The 20,679-nt window shown below is 38.7% G+C and overlaps 1 protein-coding gene across 2 annotated transcripts; it reads right to left on the bottom strand.

The window, feature by feature from the left end:
* Positions 1 to 361: 361 nt before the first annotated feature.
* LOC129745062 (neuroendocrine protein 7B2-like) lies at positions 362 to 19,047 on the bottom strand. 2 transcript variants are annotated; one of them, XM_055737890.1, is made up of 3 exons: positions 18,898 to 19,047; positions 5,043 to 5,758; positions 362 to 3,322 (listed from the first exon to the last, which is right to left on the bottom strand). In XM_055737890.1, the coding sequence occupies exons 2-3, from the start codon at positions 5,709 to 5,711 to the stop codon at positions 3,251 to 3,253; spliced, it is 741 nt and encodes a 246-aa protein (XP_055593865.1). In that variant the 5' UTR covers positions 5,712 to 5,758; positions 18,898 to 19,047; the 3' UTR covers positions 362 to 3,250. The 2 variants fall into 2 exon arrangements, with proteins under 2 accessions (XP_055593865.1, XP_055593863.1); XM_055737888.1 differs by having other exon boundaries at positions 5,043 to 5,755.
* Positions 19,048 to 20,679: the final 1,632 nt, after the last annotated feature.

Below are 20,679 nucleotides of genomic sequence, written 5' to 3'. Positions count from 1 at the left end.
CGCTGTAAACAGTGCTTATGATTAACTGGTGCGTTTTGTCCAGTTTTCTGCTATCCTCAAACTTAAGTTTCTTTCCGTGTAGTTTGATGCCTGATGCCCTCAATTTTTGCATGGCGGCCAAAACTCAATAGCTTTTTAAAAGAAAAAAATCACTCCAGCTATTTCGCAAACTATTTTCAGAGCATAATGAAAAAGTAAATTTTTGACGGTCGCCAAATGATGAAAAAATGGGAATCGAGCTGAGGATTTCTGTACAAACATAAATTTCAGTTATCGATATTTCTACCAAAAACAACAAAAGAATGAAATTCAAATTTGACGTGTGATAAATCCCTACATAACAAAAATAAACAAGCCCAAATGCGGAAATACTACACTCATGTGATTTTATATTTATTTCTCTATATCTCTGTGTAAGGATATAATATGGTACGTGTACTGTATATGTATATAATTGTGTGTTGACTTGCTTGAGATAGATTAAAAGTTTACATAATTATACTTCATCTGTTTTGAATTTCACCGACAAGGTTCTGATAAATAGAAATATATTTTTATGCACCTGTCGCAACGCAGTTGTGTTGTTTGTTTTTGTTCGTGTATGTTTTGAAGTTGTTGTGTGTTTTGTTGGTGTGTGACTGCACTTCAAGTGTAATACTTTTAATTTTTTTTTTCATTTTCTGCGATTGTTTCTCTTAGTTACAAGAATACGCTATGTGTTTTTGGTTTTTCGTTAAAAAATAATCAATTTTTAAGTTTTAAAATGGGGGTGTTTTTCGAGGAACCAAACATTTGTTGACTCATTCGAAATAATACTTCTCGTGGAAAATACGATAGGACATAGATGTTGCTCTCTTTAGTGGATTCAAAGATTTCTCTCCAGTTGGTTGTTGTCAATGCACTGCTTTGCTCCACATTCAATGTATTGGATTTGTTTAAGTCAAGCTATTTTGTAGCGTTAACAGATATCAAGTATTGATTTGATGAGAGTTTTTTTTTTCTCTCGTTAGTATTTATCGATGTAAATGCTTCTTTCTGTTTTGGGAAATTTCAATTGTACATATTTTGCTCAAACTGCGCCCTCTTTCTTCGTTTGGCATTGTTTCCGTGTCTTATATTGTCTGATTATTTGATACAATTTAAGAGTAAGTAGTATCAGCCGTTTGTTTGATTTGGTTTTGAAACACACTTTTTGCTCAAGCCTGACTTCCTTGTTTTTGGCTCATTTTAGATGGTGTAGGTTCTTTTCATTTTTGTTGTTAGTTTGTTTGTTATTTGGATAAGTACGTTCTCGACTGACTCGCGGTGTGAAATTTGTCTTTTTTATTCCACTTTTAAGATTGAATTGACAGTTGAGTTGGTTGCCATAATGGATTTTTTGTTTGATTGATTGTTATTTGGGCACCTAAACACACATTGTTGCATGATTATTTTTTTCACACCACCAGTCAGTTTTTTTTTGTTTTCCCAAACATACACACTCGCGCGAAGAAGTTATAGTCAAATTTCTAGTCCGTTTGAGTTGACTTGGTTGTGGTCGTTTTTTTCACTTTTCTTGTATTGTTTCTCTGTTGGTTTTTGTTGTTCTTGCACATTATCTTCATTTTAGTTTGACAGTCGATTTGTTGATGTTTTGTTTTTGTATAAAGAGTTTTCCTTGCACTTTCTGTGTGAAGACAGTTCACCTTTATTACAATTTTATTGTTGGTTTAATTCAGTTTTATATCAATTTACATTGAGATTTTAGTGTAAAAATTAATGTCCATATTTTTTGTTTCTATTTATACAGAAAATGTTGAAAAGATGAAGCTTTTTACAAATTTCTACATTTTTGCTTGTAAAGGGTGTTGCTCATAGCTACCAGATTTCCTTGATTGATGTTTATTACCCGAATAAAATTATTTTCTCTTCTTTCGTAGCAGCTTCCGATTCTTTTTTCATAATAACCCATATGCCAAAGCAAAGAAAAAACTTGCGTGACATTCATGCGTTACTGAAAACGTGTGCTTTGCGCTGAAGAAAAGCTTAGCGTAACGCTTCCAATTTGTCAGCGCTTAAGTTGGTTCTCGAAAATACAGGTTCTTCAATCTGTTGAAAGCTTTTGCAAGTTCGTGTTGAGTTGATCTGGGCTTTACATGCTGAGTTCAACGAAAAGTTTTCGTCTCATTCAGCATGAGCGCAACTTAGTTGGTACAACTAATCGAAAGCATAACAGAATTTGGGGCTTCTTTATCTAAGTTTTTTTTTTATTTTATGCATGTAATATCCTCTCTTTTAAGTTTCAAAATCAGTAATGAAAAGAATTCAAGTGTTTTTAACTACTTTCTTAATTGATTCCATTCACATTTATCTCTATCATCCGACGCTATATTTCAACTCATGTTTGCGTTTTTTCTTGATTGGCGGCTTTTTATCATTTATTGGATAAACATATCACTTGAAGTGGTAAAACTGTGGTACATTTAATATACTATCCGGCAAATACGATATTGTAAGAACAAGAGTACGGTTATGTTTTTTTTTCCACAAACCTGTTGGATAAAATGTTTTTCAATCCATCGTCTCATCTGAGATCTCTCTCAGCGTGCACCAGTAGCGTTTGATAATTTACTGTTTTGTTAAAGTATTGATATAGTTTGAAATTTTACTTTACATTATAATATTTGGGGGGCAAGTAAGAATGAAACTAAATCGGGGAAAAAATCTATCATTTCCCTAAAAACTTCAAAGGTTCAACTAATCCAATAAATCATACAGTAGATATTCCTGAAAATTTTTCGAAACAGATGTTAGAGTTCAATATTTTTTCATCTTCTAGCCGTGATTAATTTTGATCGTAATGTACAACACATCTGTGAATATATAAATACCTAAGATGTACTTGTGCCGTAGTCCGGATTCAGATTTCAGTTTTTTCGTGTGCTTTTGATTTGTTTTGCCATCAGTACCCGATCAGATGAAGAGAGTGTCCAATTCCGTCACGTGAATCCAAGTCTTCCAGTAGTCTCCGATGCCTCCAAAAATGTTCGACTAATGTTCCCAACTAAAATCCGAAGAGAATTTCCATATGAGAATGCTAAGAGCGGCTGGCTGCCCTATAGTTGGTCACTTTCATTGGAGATGTTGGCATTTTCCTTCAAAGATTTTAGATGGGGGACTTGTCTTCTCAAAATTTGATGGCAACGGGATGTATGAGATCAGTTCTTCTTGATAGAACTGGAACTCTTTTCCAGTGTGAGCTGGATACTGTTTAGTGCTTTACGTGAAGACCTTTCTTGGCCGCTATCGGAAGCTTCTCGCCTTGAAGAAATGGGTTGGAGCTCTAAAAAATCAGAAAAATAGACCAAGTAAGTTCCCTAAATTTAATTAAGAAGAAACACATTGAAAACCTCGTACTAAATGGTCTATTTTTCTTTTTTTAACCTTGAAAAAAGCTTTAAAGTCTGAAAAATCTCTTCGCTCTTTTTTCATTTATCGCTTTTCTCTGTTCTCTACTCTCTCATTTCTCTTTTCTGTGCACTCTACTTTCTACTATGTACTCTCTACTCTCTATTCTGTACTCTCTGCTCTCTAATCTCTATTCTCTACTCTCAACTCTCTCCACTCTAATCTCTACTCTATACTTTCTTCTCTCTACTCTATACTCTTTATTCTCTACTCTCTACTCTCTGCTCTTTACTCTCTACTCTCTGCTTTCGACTCTTTACTCTCTACTCTCTGCTCTCTACTCTATACTCTTAACTCTATACTCTCTACTCTCTACAGTATACTCTCTACTCTCTACTGTATACTCTCTACTCTCTACTGTATACTCTCTACTCTCTACTCTCTACTTTCTATTCTCTACTCTCTACTCTTTACTCTCTACTCTATACTCAATACTCAATACTCTATACTCTCTACTCTCTACTCTCTATTCTGTACTCTCTGCTCTCTAATCTCTACTCTCTACTCTCAGCTCTCTCCACCCTAACCTCTACTCTCTACTCTCTACTCTCCACTCTCTACTCTCTACTCTCTACTCTCTACTCTCTACTCTCTACTCTCTACTCTCTACTCTCTACTCTCTACGCTCTACTCTCTTCTCTCTACTCTCTACTATTTACTCTCTAGTCCCTAGTCTCTACTTTCTTCTCTCTACTCTCTACTCTTTATTCTCTACTCTCTACTCTCCACTATCTTCTGTCTACTCTCTACTCTCTACTCTCTACTCTCTACTCTCTACTCTCTACTCTCTACTCTCTACTCTCTACTCTCTACTCTCTACTCTCTACACTCTATTCTATCTTATCTACTCTCATTTCTCAACTATGTACTCTTTACTCTCTACTCTCTACTCTCCATTCTCTACTTTCTACTCTTTTCTTTCTTCTCACTACTCTCAAATATACTCTCTACTCTCTTCTCTCAACTCCTCTCTACTCTCTACTCTCTTCTCTCTAATCTCTACTCTCTTTTCTCTACTCTCTACTCTCTGTTCTCTACTCTGTACTGTCTTTTCTCTACACTCGACTATCTGATCTCTTCTCTCTACTTTCTACTCTTTACTCTCTGCTCTCTAATCTCTACTTTCTTCTCCTCACTTTCTAATCTCTACTGTCTATTCTCAACTCTCTACTCTCTTCTCGCAGCTCATCTCTACTTTCTACTCTCTTCTTTCTACTCTCTATTCTCTACTCTGTAATCTCTATTCTCTACTCTCTACTCTCAACTATCTCCACCCTAACCTCTACTCTCTACTCTCTACTCTCTACTCTCTACTCTCTACACTCTACTTTCTACTTTCTACTCTCTACACTCTACTCTCTACTCTCTACTCTCTACTCTCTACTCTCTACTCTCTACTCTCTACTCTCTACTCTCTACTCTCTACTCTCTACTCTCTACTCTCTACTCTTTACTCTCTACTCTCTGCTCTTTACTCTGTGTACTCTCTACTCTCTCTTAAATTCTTCGTTCTCTCTTTTCTCTTCTCGGTCTTCTCGTTTATCTTCTTTTTCCTAGAATCAATACAACAATAACATTAAACTCACTCAAATTACCTTCTTCGCGTGAAACTTCTTCGCGACCAAGCTCTTGTGTTCCTGGGTGTGAAACTGCCGGGCGATGAAGCTCTCCAGATCCGAGTCCATTTGCGTTCCGGCTTCGTTTTGCTGCTGGCTGGGACAATTGAACATATGCTCCCCGTCACACATGCAGTCCTGATTGGCCTGGTACTCCCGGCTGAAGGCGGCCGTATTCTCGAAGTCCATGGTACATCCCTGATCCTCGGTGTATCCTACCGGGCACGGGTTCGGCGGATTGCAATAAGCCGGCAACCCAGCATCGGTTTTCACTTGTGGTTTCGGACGATGCGGACCCTCTCCGGCACCTCCGGAAACGTACTGGTGCCCCCAAAGCGAGCTGTGCTGCAGATATTCCTGATCCCTCGGCGATGGATTCGGATTTCCGTCCAGCAAAGCATCGTAATCGAACTGCTCCGATTCCAGATCCTTGTTGGCCCGAGCCATCAGAGCCAGACGTCCGGGAAATTCGTCCATTGGGTCGATGTACGAGTCGGCCGCCTCAGCGATGTCCTTGCCCATCCGGTCGACTATCTCGCGCATCAGCACGTCCGACAGCAGCTGGTCTTTCAAGCCCGCCGAAAGGTAGCCCAGTGCCCCAGGGGAGCTGGCGACCATCAGCGTGGCCAACACCAGAAACAAATACATCCTCAACGGTGCTCACCCGGGTGAGCCGTGCACCTGATTGGATTCTGCTAGAAAAAGAGAATTAGTTAACATCGGATGATTATTGGGTTGATATCAATATTTTTTCTATTTATTTATTGTGTAATGACGCTTCCTGTTCTCTTCAAATTTATGAAAAAGTGATTTCACCATTATTGAGTTCAAAAATCTCCTGAGTTGCTTAAACATCTTGATTGTTTGTGTTCTTGATAGAAGTCGAAGGGGTTACTGATATGTAAAAAAAAAGTGAGTTGAAAATTAACGAGATTTGTATTACGATATATTTTAGAAGTCCTATAATACATTTGAGATTAGGTGACACAAGTTTACGAACTACCACTAACGTTGTAAGACGAAGGGGTCGAGCTAGTTAACCCCTCTTTAACCTCTCTCAGGTACGGATGGAATACAAAATTCGATGTACAGACCACTCCGGTACTACAAAAATGATTAGACGACAGATTTTCATCCAATCTGTGTAAAACTGCGTTGGTGATGCTATTTACTACCAAAGTCAGCAAAACCCCCAGCTAAACCGTTAATATTAAATCGCGAATAATGTCAAAAAGAGAACATAATCGAAAAAAGGGTGTTCCACAGCGTTCCACAATCGGACCCTTTTTCTGGAACGCTATGCATAATGAAATGTTGAAGCTGAAGTTTCAAACAGGCGAGTAGATAATCCTATAGGATGCCCCATTATGTCTAAACACGATTTAAAATTAACCGTGTGGATACAATTAAGGAGAAATTCCAATTTGTTCACTTTTATGTTCTCTATAGTCTTCTTATACAGTGAATCAGTAAAACACACAGACTAATTTGCGAAGCTTTTGACCACTTTTTTCAGTCATTTTCATGTTCTCTAAAAATACGATTGGTATAGGCACAAAAAGTATCAATCGGTATCGGTTGAGGATAATTCAGCGGATTCATCTCATTCAGTACGATCTCATCTTTGTTGGATTGGAACCAAGTCATCGTGTCCTTTGATAAGTGAACTGAGGCCAAATTAAGCCAAAATAAAACTGAGTGATCACTGATCATGCTTGCAGACCATGGGCAGCAGGCGATGATTCAGGCACTCTCGGACGTAAAAAGCTGCATTAGTTGTGTCAGTATTCATGAACAGCTTGATCATATGATTTACGAGCTCTTGGTTTGACAGAAGCAGCTTGTTTTTGACTCCGCTTCGGTTTATTCTGCTTCTTAAAAGATTTAGACCCAAACTTACCTTGCCACAATGGACGATGTGGAAAGGGGATCCCATATTTTTGGCCAAATCATGAAATGAGCCAGCCTTCCTACTGGCATAAGCACGCATGACTTTCCGGTCCAAAGTTTTGTCCATCGGACCCGATTTCCGAAATACTGTGATTTGGAAGTATGGAGTGGAAATACTTCCTAATCGCATTTCGGGCCGCTCCGATACTTACTTCCAGAGCTGCAAATTATCAGTGACAGACAGCCAATATCAGCAGACTTTGATACTGCTCGCATGTCTTTATCATGCGATATTGATTTTTGGTCAGCGACGTAAGCTCATGACCAAAGTTGAATGAATGACATGATGTTTGCAATGACTTTTTTCTTCTTACACCCAACAACTACATTTTTTCCACTGTTGCGCAGCTTATAACGTAAAATCTCTCCAAAGACTGCCATAAAATGAAATAGAAAGACGACCGTGGGATGCGGGTGGAGTGCAAAAATGTCATTCAATATTGACATTGCTGCCTGACTGACATTGTAGCTTGGTCATTCAACTGGTAGGCGACTTTGATATTCTTTCGATAACATTGACAAAACGATATTGACTGAAGTTTACCAGCCTTGCTTACTTCTTCCATTTTCGCCAACTGACTTAAACCACAGAGAACCAGAGTTCGGGCTGGAGCCCTAACCGTGTGTAAAAATACCAACCGTGATTTCAAAATAAACGACGCCATTTTTGCAACTTAGCTAAGAGCCACCAGATGTCGTTACCGGTACTTTTATTTTTTCAATTTTTTCTACACGCTCAGACGATAGTACCTTCAACGAATGAAAAATGCGCTCAAAGCCAAATTTATTTTCAGTCACTCAATCGGGTATTAAAATAATTGTATGGTTTTTCAGTTTTTGTCCTGGGTTAGTTATTGTCGACATGAAATTCACTACATCAAGACTAAATTGAATTTTTTTTTTATAATTTAGAATACATTTCGATGATGAACACAAATTTAAAAATTCGTTTAGAATTCTTTATTCTTTCACAGAATTTTTTTATCGGTAGGATTGGTGAAAAATTGGCGCATGGTGTTATCGGATATTTGTAATATTTAAGTATAAAAGAAGGGGGGAATATTTGAAGATTTTATAAAATTTTGATATCGAGTTGCTTTTAAATGCCTTTTGCTATTCCCTTAAATTCGTAGGATTCTTAGGTGTCCGGGTAACCTCCATGCAATTACTTTGCCCTGTCTAAGAGGCCAAGTTCAATATTAAGAAGCGTTTCCAATTTTCGAATATTTTCGGAAGTAGGTACTGAAGTCCTATCCTGGCAGAAAAGACGAGATTTTTACATGCTAGAATTTTCCAATGTTCGAACGAAGATGTGTGGTGATACTTTCGATTAATTATATTTGAAATGCTTCTTTATGAGTGAAATTTGATTAAAAAAAATCTGATCCTAAACAAAAAGTGGAGTTTATCCATTAGAGGGGTATCATAAATTAACACATCATACAGAAATCCTGCGGCAAATGTTGACTGAACTATTTTTGAAATTATAATTCATATTAAAACAGACACATAATTAAAATCTTATATGAACTTTCTCTTCAAACAACTAAATAATGTTTGCTTTTTTTCTCAAACAAAATCAGTGGCTCAATACGAAATTAGTACCAAATGAGGCAACATCGCCAAAAGAAAAAGATTTCGTTTCAAGAGCATATAGTTCCTGCTGCAAATTTCTGCACCCCAAAAAAAAAAAACTAGCTGAACTCTGTTTTGGTGCGACCTGGAAGTAAATTTTGGGTTATTTATTTTCTGAGTGTTCTCAACTGTTGACAAAAAAAATCGACAACAACAGCTAAGTCACTTAGCAAAGAGCCACTAGATGGTGCTGTTTTTAGGCCAATTCTAACGGTTTTAAAATGGCCGACGATTCAAATTCCTTAACACGGATTCGACACATATATTTGTTCGGGACCCGTTCTCTGGTTCTCTGTGCTTAGAGCAACTTTACTGGTGTTGGGAAAAAGTGGTGGAAATTTTGTCACTTTTTGCATATTTTGAAAAAATTTTCATGCAAAAACATTTTCAAGATCTATGGCCTTCAGCTCCTTATGATGGGTAGAACTCTAACTCAATCTCTTAGTTTTAAATATTTGGGTGTCTGGTTCGACTCTACATGCCTCTGGGGAAAACATATTAGGTACTTGACATAAAAATGCCAAAAGAGAATCAATTTTCTTCGAACGATTACTGGAACCTGGTGGGGTGCTCATCCACAGGACCTCATCAGGTTATACCAAACAACGATACTGTCGGTCATAGAATACGGAAGCTTTTGCTTTGGGTCCGCCGCGCAAACCCACTTGATTAAACTAGAACGAATACAGTATCGTTGTTTGCGTATTGCCATGGGATGTATGCAATCGACACATACGATGAGTCTCGAAGTACTAGCGGGAGTAATGCCGTTGAAAAATCGGTTCTTCGATCTATCGCTACGTTTCCTAATTCGAAGTGTAACTATGAATCCTTTGGTGATAGAAAATTTGGAAAGGCTTATGAATATTAATTCGCAAGTCAAATATATAAACAACTATCATACTTTTAGTCAATTAGAAATAAATCCTTCTTTATTAAATTCGGACACGAGTCACTTTTACCCGATAAGCAGTTCCTTAATAAAATTCGATCTATCCATGACCGCTGACATCCGTGGAATTCCAGATCACGTCCGACCCAACGTCATTCCTTCAATCTTTGCATCAAAAGTACGTGAAATTGATCCTACAAAATGTTCTTTACTGATGGTTCTAGAATTGACGGCGCGACTGGTTTCGCAGTGTACAATGAGCGCTTTGAAGCTTCGTTCAAGCTTCGAGAGCCATGCTCCGTTTACGTTGCCGAACTAGCCGCAATTTATTGTACCTTGGAACACATTCGCACACTGCCCGTAGACCACTATTTCATCTATTCGGATAGTCTCAGCTCCGTTGAGGCGATTCGATCGATGAAACTGATGAAGCGCTCTTCCTATTTTTTGCTGGAAATTTCAGGGATATTGGGCGCTTTGATCGAAAATTCGTACAGGATTACCTTAGCTTGGATCCCGTCTCATTGTCTTATTCAAGGCAATGAGAATGCGGACTCATTGGCTAAAGTGGGTGCGTTACAAGGTGAAATCTTTGAGAGGATAAAAACTTACAATGAATATTTTTCAATACCTCGCACTTTAGCGATTATCGCTTGGCAGTCTAGCTGGGGCAATGGCACAAAGGGACGTTGGCTCCATATGATTATCCCTAAGGTTCCGACGAAGGCATGGTTTAAGCATTTTAACATGAGTCGCGATTTCATTCGCGTGGTTTCTCGGCTCATGTCAAATCACTGCCGGCTTGACGCGCATTTGTTTCGTATACAAATAGTTACAAGCAATGTTTGTGTTTGTGGGGATGACTACCACGACATTGATCATGTTGTGTGGAAGTGTGAACGGTTTGATCGATCGAGGGCTTGGCTACTGGATACCCTTAGGGCCCGATGTAAACAACCTGGTGTTCCAATTCGAGACATCTTGACAAACTTAGATTTAGAATATTGGTATCCCATCTACAAATATCTCAAACTTTCTGACTTGGTCGTTTAGTCCTCTTCCCCTCTGTCTGTACTCTATCTAATGCTCGTTTCGTCTATTTATTAGAACAACCTTTCCTCCGACGGGTCCTACAACACCACATAGAAGGCTGGCCAGGAAGTCGAAAACCCTGAGGTAGCTATCGAAACCACAGCTACAGGAAGCCACCACCGAACCCTAACGGAAACTGTTCTTGGAAGTGACCCCAGTTAATCCCCTTTCCTTTCCTATAATAAGTTGAATTAACAGTTGAGTAGCCGCGACGATTACGGCCCCCCTCTTACTAACCCAAAGTTAGGAAAAATACTCCCGGCACATAAAAACTTTATAAGTAAAATGCCTTAATAGAACCTTTTGTAAATAAAAAAAAAATCTATGGCCTTCAAGTTTTTTAACAACACGTGTTGTAGTTTCGCATGCTCTGATGCAAAAATAGCAATATTTCTATCATATACGGCTGAAATAGTGTTGTAAACATGACTTTCTCCTCAGTCGAGCTCGTTGGGAAGAGAGTATTCACGCCGCGGAATACTCTTGGGTAGAGAGGTCTCTAGGTTGCCGTCGGATGAGCCACGTAGGATGACATCACCGTCGGAATTCATCTAAGTCGCAAGCGTTGAAGACTCGTGCGTATGCTGTGACAGGCGCGAGTCTAGGATAAGCTGCTCTCAATTCGGCACACGGCGTGCAAAAAACCTAGGGTTACCAGTCCCAAAGTTGCCAGCCAAAGGAAGGAGGAAGACCGGACTACGGTCGAAGAAAAATGCCCTTTTGGCTGGGGGTATTCGAATAGTGTGCGTCCAATCCTAGCAGTAAAGCATACAAAGATAAGACTTTACCTTCTCCATATGCCGAGCTGCATAGGTGTAGGATACCTCCACAGACGCGGAGTATCTGAGTAGACGTGCTCCCTACGACGGAAGTTGCCACTGCATGCTTGGCATCGCTCCTCAAATTTGCCCGTTCAGAGTAAGAGCGTGTATTTTTTTCGCTGTGCTCTTCCCAAACAGAGAATCTTTAAAAAATGCTCACTTACCTCCAGAGCGACCAAGCGTCCACCCAAGTGTGGGCAAAAGAAGCAAGCAAACTGATGAAGTGCGTTCTCGGTGCAGATAAATTCGTTCGCAATCGGGCGAAAGAGAAGCTTTACAGAAAACTCGGTTTGTCTTCATCGGTTGCGTCTGACTGGATCGATGTTTCGAAGTGCGTCAGAATTTACAATGCACAACATAAATCTAACGGAACTAAATTAATAACGCCTAAGGTAGTTAAGATAGAATGCTGGTGTCTTCGACAATATTACTTTGTATAATAAAGCGCATATTTTGATATGAAATATAAAGTTTAGAGGTCCACCAATAGCGAGATATAAATCATAACTTTCTTGTTAAGCATTTTAGAGCTTAACTTTCTTCTACAAAAATTATTATTTATCACAATAAAATACACAACTTTGCTAAACATGTCAAAGTTCTACAATCTTAACCCAAGGAGATACGGTTAAATTAAAAAAAAATACTTGAAAAATGCTTATTTTAGTTATCATCCCGCTATTTTTTAATCTCTCGACTTTAAATTTTATATCGAAATATGCGAATTAACAACTTTGCCCAAAACACCTATCTGGTCATTCCTGAGCGAGTTCCTCTAGATTGATGTTCTGCACCAGGACCAGCTACGAAAGCTTTCTTCGGTCGAAAAATATCAAAAGCATAGCGGTAAAGGAAGAAAAATCCAAAATTTTACGATTTGTGAAAGTTTTGCAGTTTTTTTACTAAAATTTGTCCCAGATCCCTGCGTAATTTTCACGGTTTGTTTAATAGACAAAGATTTTTGGATAATTTTAGTAAATGTTACTTTGTGAATTGCTGCTTTTGTAAATTGATGCTACCCACGTACGATATTTAAAGTACATAAACCTAAGTATACCGCAATTTGCGGATGCCCGGAAATTGTGAAAAAACTACTTGGATTTTGCCCAGTTTTATCCACATTATTTGGAAAATCAAACCAAAACTATCCTTCGTATGCTTTAAACATAAATGTATAACTGCTGATGTGTTGCGACAAAAAAAATGTAAGTCGTTTTTCTTCACTAGATAAATGTCTGGAATTTCTTCAGATTTGGCCGGATATTGCTCGGTTTTTGGAATTGAAAATTTCAGATTATTTACCCGGTTTTCACCATGTTTTCAAATAATTTGCCAGGAAGTGCCCGGCCCGGCTACGTACAAAAATATTTTATACATAAACCTACATTGGACCTCTTCGACTGATGCACTGTGCCGCACTGCATAGCGGCTTTTTTTTAAAGAAAACATTCCTGCATAGAAATCTTTCTGCCTTGATACACTGAGCGACACAGCAGCGTCGCTAGAGTACAATTTTCTAGCCAGCTCCTTCTCTTTGCTTTAGAGCGAGCGACGTCCACCCGACCGTCAGAGAAACCGCAATCGGGCGCACTCGGCAAAAAGATAAGTGAACGTTGATCGGCTGAGCAGTGCACTCGGAAACCGAAATGATAAAAGTGTAATTCGTTCTCTGCTCTGTTCTGTTTGCGAGGTGTTGGACAAGCATGGTTGCCAGGATAAGACTTTACCTTCTTCGTAGTCGTACTCGTAGGGAGTCACTCGAGACGGTGTAGGATGAAGCCTTCGCCGAAAATCATCCGAGTAGTTTCGTAAAACCCCGGACGTGTGCTGTGACAGGCGCGTGTCCAGGATAAGCTGCTCTCGATCGGTACACAGATGGGCAAAGAAGAAAGGGTCTCGAGCCAAACCAAGCAGAGCCAAGAGCTCAAGTCGTAAAAGTAAAGGTAATTGGTCTCTAGCAGTGGTCTCGAACACAGACTGAGCGCACGATAGTTGTGGCAATCAAGCGAGCCTCGAGCTACGAGTAAAGGTCGGACCTCGAGTCGTCATAGGAGAGATCCCTAGTCTTGAACCGTAACAAGAGGCAGGGTATATATGCTAGAGTATTGACTTGAAATCGAGAAAGCCATGCGCGGACTTGGTCTCCCCTCACGGGTACAGCATTCGTTGCAGGACCGGATGCGAATTATGGCCAGGGGCCTCAGGTGGACTCCAGAGTTGACCAATTGCACCCATGGACCCACAGTAGCATACTGGGGAGACGCGGTGGCTCTCCGTGCCTTGAAATGCAATCCGTAAATATTATTCACAACCTGGGTTATCAATTAATATAAAAAAAAAACACTGTGGAAACCAATAGCCATGGTACAAAATACGTGCCACTCTCGACTGCTTTATCGAACAACCACAACCAGCAAAATAGCTCAGTAAGCGACAAACCCTCGAGGTAGTATTTAAGCCCTCTTGAGCGCCTCCCTCGGTTTCAAGCAGGTGTTACTCCACGCACGAACGTCCCACGACGGCAACAATACATTCGGCACTTGAATGTCTCGCCATTTGTCCGTATTACGTGAACTAGCCAGCACCTGCTTTCAAACCACAGGCAATTACTCGCTAGGGAACTCACCCCACACTCAATCCCCGATCATCCCCTCAGCTTCATTCTCCTGCTGTACACTACCACCCCTGGAATCATGGAGATAAACGCCAATTCAATAAATTTTAAAGAACCTAGCCGTCCGAAAGTTGCCTCAGCCTCGCAAACGCCCTGAGACCTAGCAACAAAGAGTCTGGGTTGGCCCCGTTTCTGAAGAAAAGTGTAGTTCTACTAGAGAGTTCATCATAAAACCAAAGTACCTACTGTCAGAGTCGACTTCAAAACTGAAGCTGAAATATCTCGGAGTTAGGTAAAGCGTCGAAGCTAGGCGAGAGTGTGAAGTCAGGTACCTTGACAAGGGTAATTTTTTTACACTAAACATACCGGAGAGGGTCAAATGAGATTTTTTTAACATCAAATGACTTAAACTCCTATTATAATTGTTTTTTCCGTAAATTTTTCTACATGATTTTTTTTTATTTTCAAAATGTACGTTTTTTTAAAGCTTTGTAGATTTTGAAAAACGTATGTAGTATACCTACAGGGACCGGCAATTGAACTGCTACAATACTTTAGGAGTGATTATTACGAAGTATACAAAACCGAGTTAGATGACACCTTGTCATTTTGTTAACATTATGTCTAAGATGTCAGAGGATAATTTTGATAACTTTATAATCAAGTGTTTTATTGTCAAAATAGTACTCGAACCTTAACGTAGTGCTTTGATTGCCTAGTTCCAGGCTGTGAAACGGTAGAAAGATATATTTCGTGAGTTGTCCAATTTTTTTTTATTTTGGCTCGCACTTGGAAGATACCTGGAGATCAGAAGTACCCAATTATAGTATGGTGGGAATCGTCAAGCTGGCGAGTGGCGTCACCTACCATGATGAAGATAATCAAGATGCGTCCTGAGAGAATTTCTTGGCGTAGTAACACTAAATTGGCGATAGATTTTAGAAAGAGCGAAGGCACAGCTTACGCGGTCCGCGCGTGAAAAATTTGGAGAATATTGTTTTCTGCCGATGAATTCATCGCCGTTCAGCGATTCGTGAAAAACAGAACTACAGATTTTGGTTGCCAGAAAGATCACGAACCTATGAAAACGTATTAAAGGCCACAAACGACAGAAATCTGTCTTATTAAAGGTCTGGGTCGGAATCGCCCGTACTTTCCTGGTGAAGATCAACCAAACACCCTGAAGAGGTGTAGATCAATAAATTTACGTATCGAAAATAGTTCTACGGCATGTCCTCCAACTGTGGACACGTCCCAATTTTGGTTTTGGTTGGTGGTTTTTCAACAGAACTTCTTATTGGCTTACGAAGGATAGAGGTCCCAATTTTTAGTGCGAATTTTTTTTTCGAGGGTTACTTTCGAGTACGGAGGGGTCGGGGAGTTCGCCGAACCTGAACCCTATGGACTTGGCTGTCTAGCGTATAAGGATGCCCGAAGTCTACTCCACAATATATGATGGGTTGGAAGTTCTGAAGTTCTAGTTGAGTCCTGGGATTAAATACCACATAAACCACCTGCGGTCTTTTTAGAATATGTGCCTTGAGTTTCTGCAGCGAGTGGTTAAGCTCAAGGACAAAAAAATCGAAAAGCGGAAATGGATTTTGAAAATATGATCTGTTTTGATGTAAATCGTATTAAATTTGAATGAAAAGGTTTTTGTATTGATCAAATTATTTGTTAGTTCCAATGTAGCACTTCAATTGCCGGACCTGTATTTATACCACCGATTTTTACAAAGTTTTTAGTTTTAGAAAGCTTGTAACGTGACTCAAATGTGATTTATAAACAATATCCAGCTCCAATGATTAATTTCAAAGTTAATCAATATCTAAGGAAAAAAATCCGAAAAAACATGCTTCGGGAAAAATGCGCAGTCAGTTATTAAGTGGTCGAAAAAAATGCACTTAGTGCTTGAGAAATTTGAAGTTAAAAGCTACATATTGCAGCTATGGAAATATTGTTTTTTAATTTCTCTAGATCATCGTCAAAAAAAAATGTAAGAAAGTGGCTGAAAAACCGTACTTTGTAATGAATCAACCGAAAAGATTGTTCCAGTCACAATAGAATTTTTTGGCATAGGAGGTAGGCTGCTTGAATACGCGCAATATGCCGAAGGTTATTTGAGATTATCTCCATTCTTCTTCCCCTGGAAAGATAAGAATGCGTCGCAGCCCGTGGCGTAGAAAATAGTTTTTAAATCTTCGAAGCCAGCGGTCATTAGATCGAATCCCGGACACGGCATACATAGTTTATTTCTGTGAGTTGGTGGTTTTAGCATTTGTAAGGTGCTAGCCATTAAGCCGGAACAAATTTCAAATCCTTCTTTTGTCACTCGGAGTTGGAGCATCGCGAGGAGGGGGATATTAAAAAATAATGCGAAAAACAAATGAATTGGAGTAAATTGCACGAAAATTTGTATGCAACAAAATGGCATACTATATCATTGCACAAAATCTATGAATCAAGTAAATTTTTATCAAAAATTTCAATAAAATTAAGAATACAAAAGGTTAAATAACTCCCATTGTCCACCATATGTTATTTGGTCTTGTATTACTTCAAGCTTTATTTATTTCCCCCTTCTTGTTTTTTTTGGAAATTTCGAAGGGGAGGAGGGGGGGGGGGGGGTAGCTGACAGAAGAAGAAATTGATATTTGATCCAGCCTTATATCCTCGGAAGATTTACGATCAGAGGTAAGTCAAAACAAAGCTCTTCGAGGAAACATTATGTTTCATTGAAATCCTGTATGTATCTGTGTTCGTTTTTTTATCAAGAAGGGAAGAGTAGGGCTCCCATATAATTTTTATATTGCAAAACTCGAGGGCCATTCAAGCTAATGGAACCAAATTTTGCATGATAGTATTATATACTAGAAATGGTTGTATGATTATTTGATACCCCACCATCCTTCCAGGTATAGGAAGCAACAACGGAGGTTCCGATACAATATTGCACAACCCGAGAACTTATCTATATATGATTTTATTGTATAACTTCAAGACTTATCAACCAATTGAACCAAATTTGCTATGAGAGGGCTTCTGAGTACAAAAAAGTTGATATGATTGTTAGAAACGCCTACCACCTATGTGGCGAATAAATAGAGGAAGGGAGAGGGGCTCCATTATTAGTTATTCTGACGAACGTTGAGAATTTATCAAGCAAAAGGGACCTTATTTTCGAAAAAAATGTTTTTTGGTATAACTTGATAATTTACCAAAAAAGATAAATTTGGCATATGACGTTAGGCTGGAACAAATATCAATTTCTTCTTTTGTCACCCCCCCCCCCCCCCCCTTCGAAATTTCTAAAAACCCTGAGGGGGGAAATAAATAAAGTTTGAAGTATTTTATGTAAATTTCGAAAAAAATATCAAATATCTGAAAAATTACAAGACCAAAAAACAAATTTTGGATGATGGGAGTCATTCCACCTTTTGTATTCTTGATTTTATTGAATTTTTCGATAAAAAATTACTAAATTTATAGGTTTTGTGCAATGATATAGTATGCAATGTGGTTGCATACAAGATTTCGTGCAATTTATTCCAATTTATTTGTTTTTCGCATTATTTTTTATTGTCCCCCCCTTGCAATGTTTCAACTCCGAGTGACAAAAGAAGGATTTGAAATTTGTTCCGGCCTTATTTAAAATAAAAAAAAAACTATATGGAATGAACGAAAAGCCACATTCTAGCAATATTTTTTTACTCTACAGAAGCTACTGAACAAAATCAGTCTTATAAATCGAAGCACGGATTGCCCGGAATTGATGACGTTTGCAAAAAATAATCCCCTTTCTTATGAATGGAGAAAATTTGGAAAGAAATCTGCTGCTTCTCTGCAGTGTGTTATATAGCTCACTCCGTCGACGGCTCTCGTCAATGGAAGTCACTTCTTCGCGCAAGTCTCAACACTTCCGGGAAAGTGCGGTCCACGATCATGAAAACCATGATATTGGATAAAATTTGCTATAAAACTTATCACCTGTTGTATTTTCACTGCTTGGTTGGGTAGCACACAAACTTAAACATATCACTTTTCTTCAAAAAGGAAACGCTTTTCATTAAGCATTGACACTCAAGTTATGTCCTGCCAGAAAAAAAACCTTCCCATCTGTGGGTGGAAGCAATCAATATTCACCAGCAGCACCGCATGAAAACGGTAGCGTGACGTCAGCGGCAAAGCCCTTCACAACAGCGCTTGAAACACCGAAAAATATTAGTGCAAATCTGGTTGTCTTCAACAGAAGCACCTGGTGATAATGCGCTGGAACGCCACATTGATAACGATTCCAGTCCTGCGGCTGGGTGGTAGCCAAGAGGTGAAGTCCATTAGAAGCACTCTGGTAATACTACAATCAATGCGGGTGGGTAGACAGCATTCATCCCCCCATACCCGGAGTGGTTTCGACATACCACATGGGTACTACATAAATTGCATGGGGACACCACTGGCACTTGTATCCTATAGGGCTAGGGCAGGAAGAAAATAAAAACATCCACGTCAGCTATCGCGGGAAGCAAACAGATCGATATCGATTTTGACAACTGATGATGAATTTATCGCCCTTTTACTTTCGGAACTAATTAAACAACTGCTTCCAGTTATTGGGGGAATTCCAATTTCCATCTGGGTTTGGATTTTTTCCTGACCACCTGTGACTTATACTATTGATTTTCGTTGTCTATCCAAATTTATTTCAAACATTTTAAAAACTTCTGAGATAGCTCCATTTGACCTTCAAACTTATCCAAAACTTCACTGGAAGGGTTCTTCTGAACTGATTTTCAATCAACCTTTTAAAAAAATATAGACTCGTTAACCAACCTTTATTGCAGACTCAGGTCCAGGCTGTGATTCACTCAAAGAACGAAGTTAAACTGAGAGTAATCTTATCCTCCATGAAGCAATAACTCAACAGGAACAGCTAACTGAAACAAGCTAGAGCTTACTGTGGGATGGAGGAACGAACAGGAGAAAAACGCTTTTCGGATTGACTTTTGTCGAGGCACTCTGTGAACGAGTCCCGGATGGTGGAAAATCTATATTGAAAAAAATGAAAACATTGCTGTCCCCAGCTTGGAGGAATGTCAAAATGAAGCTTTTCCCTTCAAAACGCATGCGTTGGATTCTGGGGCAGCCATGTGAGCCACGATGGACAGTGGTACAGTATCGGAATTTATCTTATGGGAACAATTTACTCAAAGAAAAAAATGTAAAATAACAATTTAATCATCCAAATGTTCGGTCATTCCAATGGTCAAATGAGTTACAAGTGCTTTAAATTTTCATGTACTTCAAATTTGATTTATTTTCAGTCCAATGATTTTGAACCGAATTAATAGAATTCCATTGTATTTATTATCCCCAAAAATTCGCTTTTTCATCCTTGAAGAAATGACTTTTGAATGGAAAAAATGGTGGCATTAGCTCCTAAGCTGTGAAAATACCCAATTTGACTGTTTTTTTCAGTTATAAGGTTTTATCTAGCGTAAAAGCGCCTAAGATAATGGCTCAATGAAGCTGTTTGCATTGTTTTAATAGGATTCTCTTCCATGTTAATAAACATGGCTTGTTGGTTTAAATACTTTTCAAATAGCGATTCATCAAACTATCTTTCAAATTTTTTATTGATGTTGCTCTGCGGGAAATAGACTAATTCATTTCGAACTTTTGAGCCAATTGATAATTTATTTTTCACATTCATTGTCTTAATTTATTACAACCTTTCCAGGGATCAATTTAAAATTATGTGGTGCGATTCATGCAATTGGTATAAATTTAATTCACACGGATCAATCGCGCAGGATATCAGCAAAACTCGGATAAGCTCTAAGCTGCAATAAAGTGATCTTGCCGTGAAATTAGGAAGATTTAAAGGCAGCTTTATGATAGCTAGAGACCTGAGAAGTCGAATTCACCGTGCAACCAAAAATCAGAACACCATCAGGATTTTTTCAGGACCACTAAATTGATGAAAATAAGATGCAGCTCATCTTAGATTGCATAAAACGAAATACAGGTACTGAGTGGCTCAAAAAATTCAAGCGAACAGAATCTTAGCTGTTCAGCAGTTTATACATGTCTAAAAACACCACTTATCTAAATATCATCTGAATCAACGATTACAGATTTGTTTGATGTTCTCATCATTTAACTTTAAAATCAGTTATAACTTAGATCAGTAATTTTCAAACTTTTTTCACTCACCGCCCCCCTGCCTCGGTATTTTAGAGCTCACCACCTCTAGGAGAATTTTCTAACAAATTTTTATAGGAATACAACAAAAATTGGTAGCTTTTCGCTCTTTCACCGCTCTCTTGTAAGCTTTCAACAACCCCCAGGGGGCGATTGGAACCACTTTGAAAATCACTGAGTTAGATATTTATTTACATTTACATTTACATTTACATTGCATTTTTAAAAAATCAGGACAATTCAATCGTTTTTGAAAAACCTAGACGGTCTCTCGAAAATCAGAATAAATCCTGATAAATCAGGAAACCTGGAATCTCTGCCGTGCAAATGTATTTTTCACCAACACACTGTCTAATGAACTGGGCAATAAGTAATTCTCCATAATGAGACTGAATAGTGAAATTTTTTAGA

The sequence above is a fragment of the Uranotaenia lowii genome, chromosome 2, assembly GCF_029784155.1.
Source record: "Uranotaenia lowii strain MFRU-FL chromosome 2, ASM2978415v1, whole genome shotgun sequence".
Taxonomy (NCBI): Eukaryota; Metazoa; Arthropoda; class Insecta; order Diptera; family Culicidae; genus Uranotaenia; species Uranotaenia lowii.
This window is presented reverse-complemented; position numbering and strand designations above follow the sequence as displayed.